This window comes from Portunus trituberculatus, chromosome 50, assembly GCF_017591435.1.
Source record: "Portunus trituberculatus isolate SZX2019 chromosome 50, ASM1759143v1, whole genome shotgun sequence".
Taxonomy (NCBI): domain Eukaryota; kingdom Metazoa; phylum Arthropoda; class Malacostraca; order Decapoda; family Portunidae; genus Portunus; species Portunus trituberculatus.
Window position 1 is genome coordinate 9,312,724 of NC_059304.1, and position 5,288 is coordinate 9,318,011.

Consider the following 5,288-nt stretch of genomic DNA (forward strand, 5'->3'; position numbering starts at 1 on the left):
ATGGAAATAATACAAGATGAAAAAGATAAAAAATGCATTAATTGCATTTTCTATGGAACCTGACTTCAAGGAAGTAACACATACCATTCCTATGTAATTGCAACAGAGATAACCAAAAAGAAAGCTCACATCTGAAAGGAACTTCGGAGACAAGCTGCATCAGGAATGTTTCAAACACAATGGTAATAAAGTCATGTAATTACAATTAATGCACATCACTGTAATAATTATAAAAGATAGTAATATCTAATAATAACAAGAACTATGGTCCCATTACAATGGCCTTTCTGATACTTTATTAAAGCTTCATGAAATTTAAAGCATCACATTAATTAATTATCTGGTCTCAGTAACCACTTCATAATCTTTGGAAATGTTCCTTTTCTTAAAGTTAACTTAATAATCCTAATGGTTAATTTCATTCACTATTAAGATTACTAAGATATATGGAATTCAAGTTGAGGAAGAGTTACAAAAAAATATTTTCCATACACGTTAATTAACAATCTTGACTGGTGGAGATGGTGCTATCTTGTATGTGTCCTGCTGCTCCTTCTCACATGCTGTCAACTTACCACACAAAATCTCTGAAGTGTGTTCCTCAAACTTCTTGTACCTGCAAAGAAAAGTTATCTGTCAAAAGGAGGAAAGACATCCAATCACACATTAAAAACTTACACAAAATCATCTAATTCTTACTAAATATAAGTTCATTTTGTTAGGCATTAATATAATTTCAAGTACATATACATATATTGTCGGAGAAGAATCGCAGTTGCCAACTTTACTCTTGCTAGCAACCCTCAGCTTCACCTTTAATCTATGTCAGGTGAGAAGTGTCCCACTGTCTTCCATGGACCACTCGATTACTGACAATACTTTCCTAAACCATAAAAATCAGGTCAATAAATCACTTTTCTGAAGTACACTAATGCATGTACTAGTGATGTATTGGATATTAATTTTTTACCTCTAGACATGCAGATGCAGAATTGCTCAGTGGTAGTGATAGGCAGCAGGCTAATGGCATCCCTACTGTAATGCAATCTAACGCAGCCTGCCAAATTACCCCACACGGATATTTGCAGTCAAGAGTGCATTTGTGGATATTATTGTGTAATAACTTTGTATGGCTTTTTGTGGTGACTCACATGTTTGGGAGTGTGTCATTTGCATCAAGAACTAAGACAGGGGCAGGATGTGAATCACTGGGACCCATAAGCCACTCCTCATGCAGGGTGTGCAAGTCACTCAAGTACTGGAAGGGAATGGCTTGCTCCTCAGATCGTGCACGCTCCTTGATCCTGGCATGCAGGACCTCTGGGTCTGTCCGTAAATACACTGCAGTGTACAGAGAGAGAGAGAGAGAGAGAGAGAGAGAGAGAGAGAGAGAGAGAGAGAGAGAGAGAGAGAGAGAGAGAGAGAGAGAGAGAGAGAGAAATTAATTTTCTAATATAAAAAAAATGTGGATTACAGTATAATCTACTACATTTAATCACAATGAGAAGAGAAATAAGAAAGAAATAAGAGAATAACACCATTGTAGCATTGCAAATTTCAAAACTGAGTATCTTTCAAATAAGTGAACAATAAGATATTGCTGTTAAGAAATATTTACTTTAAACCTCAAGCACCATAAGTTTTAGCATATGCATACTAGGGGTCTCTCTCTTCAATACAAAGAAAATTTTTATATCCATTACCATTTATCAGCATTTTTTTTATTTTTACCGTTTTTCTATCATTAATTATTTACTTACCAATAAGATCTACACCAACATCCAAACTTTGGGTGATGATTTTGAACCATTCACAATAAACAGTGTATTCTGCATTGGTCATCTTGCCTGATCTATAGAGATTCTCAACAAAACAGTGTCTGAAAATTTAAAGAAAGAATTGTTCATTCAATCTCTCCAATGTTAGAAATAATTATAAATTTATCTTGAAGCTAGCACACTCCATTCACATGTACAGCAGAACCTTGATTCATAAGGCACCTTCCTCACTTTTGAGGAGGTTAGATCTTTGTCCCCCTACCCATTTTCATCTAGAGTGTATCACGTGTCTTCATAATTACTTACCCTGACAATTCTTACTTTGACTTTCATGATGATTAGGAAGAAAACTGTTTGAGACCAAAAGACACAAAATAAAAAAAAAAGTAAACGGCAACAACCATGTATTGACTAGAAGAAAATATTAGAGCGTAAGTGTTTATGTAAAGCAGGCATTTTGCATGACTTATGACATCATGTGCTCTGTAATTTGGTCATATTTCACCTCATGTCCTATTTTCTGGATGTTCAAGAAAGACTACACCTGCAACAAACAAGCTCATACGAAGTGAGGTTGTCAAAAAGACACAAGGTGAAATTTGGTAAACACATATTGTCACAAGTAGTGCAAAAATATCTAGGAGTAAAATGCCTGTCCCTATATCAATAGTGGATTTCTGGCTACTGTTTTCTTTTCAATCTTTTGATTACAATTACTTGATTACAAAACCTGCTGAGTATTGTACTACATGTGAGATTCTATAATGAAGTTTGAAGACCTTCTAGTAGAGAAACATAAACAAGCATTAAATCATCCTTTACACTAACCTGCCACTATACAGAGACCTTTCCAAAAGTTTGACAGGAGTGCTGCAGGGGTGCAGGTGCTGCTCCACCATGGTCATCTGGACGTAAGCCTGGAAGGTGTGAGCCCACCGCTTTGGGTCCTCATACATCAAGGCCTGAAATGCACACCTAAAACATCATACATATATTCTACTATTATTACCCACCCATTATACATAATCCAATTAATTAAAGATTATAAGAAAGAATGCAATTAATATTACAATGAAATATTTACATTTATAATTCTGACCATCCTACAGACAGTGTCATGAGACCACAAGAAAAGAAAGCATCATGAAGGATGATGAGAAGAGAAACTTGAGCATACACATACCAAGAGATTGTTTCCTTTAACATCTTGCCACTTTTGGACAGGCTCTTGAAAAGTTTCCACATCATTAAATTTGGAAAAATGATTCAGTAATGTAGATTTCCCACTGCCAATGTTCCCCTCAACACACACCGTGAACCTTGCTTTATTTCCTTTCGTCAACATCTCAAAGTTAGGTCTGGGTAATTCAATCCTTGTCAGCTGTTGATGTACTTGGGCTTCCTCTGAAAGAAAGAAGACTTTCTCTCTCTCTCTCACTCTCTCAGTTCCTTTCATGGTTCAAGTATTTTAATCATACATGACTAGAGTCCATTAAAAGTCATGGTAGAGTGTGTGAGTGCATGAAGATGAAAAGAATATGGCAGTGTAGAGGAGACTGTGGTGGAAATGTTTGAGTGAGAATAAAATAAACAAAATAAGTGAGAGAGAGAATGCTGTGAGGCAGGTTGAATATTTTTCATACTTTTCTATTATGCAGTGGCATTATCATAGATCCTTGATTTTTCTATAAACTTGGGTGTCATCAGCAAATAAATACATTTCACTATTAAGCATGGTCTCTGAAAGGTCATTTTTATAGTACAAAACAAACAATAATGAGCAAGTGCCAAAGCCTATGGCACTCCACTGACCGCCTCCTTTCGTTCTGGGTTGACACTGTTGACTATTACTCACTGCTTTTTTCCCCCGAGAAACTTGCAAACCTATCCAAAAAATTTTGTTGCCTCTAATATCTTTACTTATTCCGTCAGTCTACCAAATGCCTTCATAAAATCACAGAAGGCAATATCTATAGCATCTCCATCTAAGACTGCAATCCATTCATCCAGTACTATGACGATAATTATGGTGTAATAACACTATGTATAATTCTGAAGAATTCTTTACAACACATGGTGAGGGTGCAAGCAACAACACCAGTTCCATCCTTTTCCTGCAGACAGAAGCATTATCATTTCCCTCTTTTTCATCTTAGGGATAAAGAGTGGTAACGTAATTGCGGACAACTTGGCGAGTGTCTCTTTCACATTCTAGCACGAAGAGCATGAATGAAAAGGATGTGGTGATGGTGGGCCTCGAGTGTAGTATGGCCAAATCATAAAGGGCATTATCACTCTTTATCTTCACTTTCCTGCCTACCTACGAACAATATACATGGTTCACACCATTAACATACCTTTATGGGGCTGTAACTGCAGAATAATGTAGATTATGTCGACATGAATGTGGAGAAACGTTTGGATAAATCGATGAGATATCACTTTGGCGCGCCAAAACTTACTCACAGTTGCTGATGATGATGGATTTTCTTTCCTAACGGGTACCTCCATTAGTAAAAAGTTCTCGAAACAATTCCCTTTTTATATTAAAGGCATCCATTCATTTCTTCACAAGCGCTCAGAATATAAGTATTTCACTTAAGTATTCTCTTCGCGCTTTATATGCTCCCAGGGGAATCCTTGGAGGGAGGCGAAATTGAAGAAATAGACGGCAGAAATATGCGGGCAGCGGAGCGGAGGGAAAGAAACATTCAGATAGATTTCGGGTTAAGTTAGATGCGATTAAGTTTGTTTTGCTTTAGTTGGTGGGAAAAGCTGATATAGGCTGAATTTAGCATTTTCTAATAGTCTATGGTGATAAAGAGCCATATTTGACAAACGATCTGTTGTCAATTTCCTCATTTGCTTATTTTCATATACCTGAGACGCTAGTGTTATTTCAGTATTATACACATGAATTTTCGAGTTGTGGCTTTATAGCAAGACTTACCCATGATACGCGTAATGCAGCCTATGTCCTGTTCACTTCGTTGGGAATATGTTGTTCCTTGCCCTGTCAGCCTTCTCACAGCACTCTTCACACACCACATGGTGAACCTTTGCAGCGATACGCCCATGTTTTGTTTGGTGGGAGATTAAGAGACATGTATGATCATGCTGAAGTGACCTAGATATTGTATATTTCCATGACCACTCGCAACACACTGATCATCACGCCGAGACATGTTTGTTTAGGTCGCTATATCTCCAACGGCCCGAACCAAACAACTGTCTACTGAATACTGACTGACTGACTGCCACTGCCTAGAAGTGACTCGCAGTAATACTGTGACCAAGTGATATAATTAACTCATTATTTTTTTACGAATAAAAAAATTAAGCTAATTATAATTAAGACAATTTTTTAATATTCAATTGAAAAAAAAAACGAGACCTCTTACCATTTTTAATATATCATTTACCATCTAAAAATTAAACCAATTACAATTAATATAAATTTAACCACTTAATTACAAAACACGAGACACATGATTATTGAAAGTGCTGCTA

At 36.5% G+C, this 5,288-nt stretch overlaps 1 protein-coding gene across 4 annotated transcripts; it reads right to left on the reverse strand.

Annotated features, from left to right (window-relative positions):
* Positions 1-182: 182 nt before the first annotated feature.
* LOC123499860 (deoxynucleoside kinase-like) lies at positions 183-5,024 on the reverse strand. 4 transcript variants are annotated; one of them, XM_045248394.1, is made up of 6 exons: positions 4,729-5,024; positions 2,962-3,182; positions 2,607-2,740; positions 1,761-1,879; positions 1,152-1,341; positions 183-616 (listed from the first exon to the last, which is right to left on the reverse strand). In XM_045248394.1, the coding sequence occupies exons 1-6, from the start codon at positions 4,853-4,855 to the stop codon at positions 496-498; spliced, it is 912 nt and encodes a 303-aa protein (XP_045104329.1). In that variant the 5' UTR covers positions 4,856-5,024; the 3' UTR covers positions 183-495. The 4 variants fall into 4 exon arrangements, with proteins under 4 accessions (XP_045104329.1, XP_045104328.1, XP_045104330.1 ...); XM_045248393.1 differs by lacking the exon at positions 4,729-5,024 and adding an exon at positions 4,136-4,304; XM_045248395.1 differs by lacking the exon at positions 2,962-3,182.
* Between the last annotated feature and the right edge of the window lie 264 nt (positions 5,025-5,288).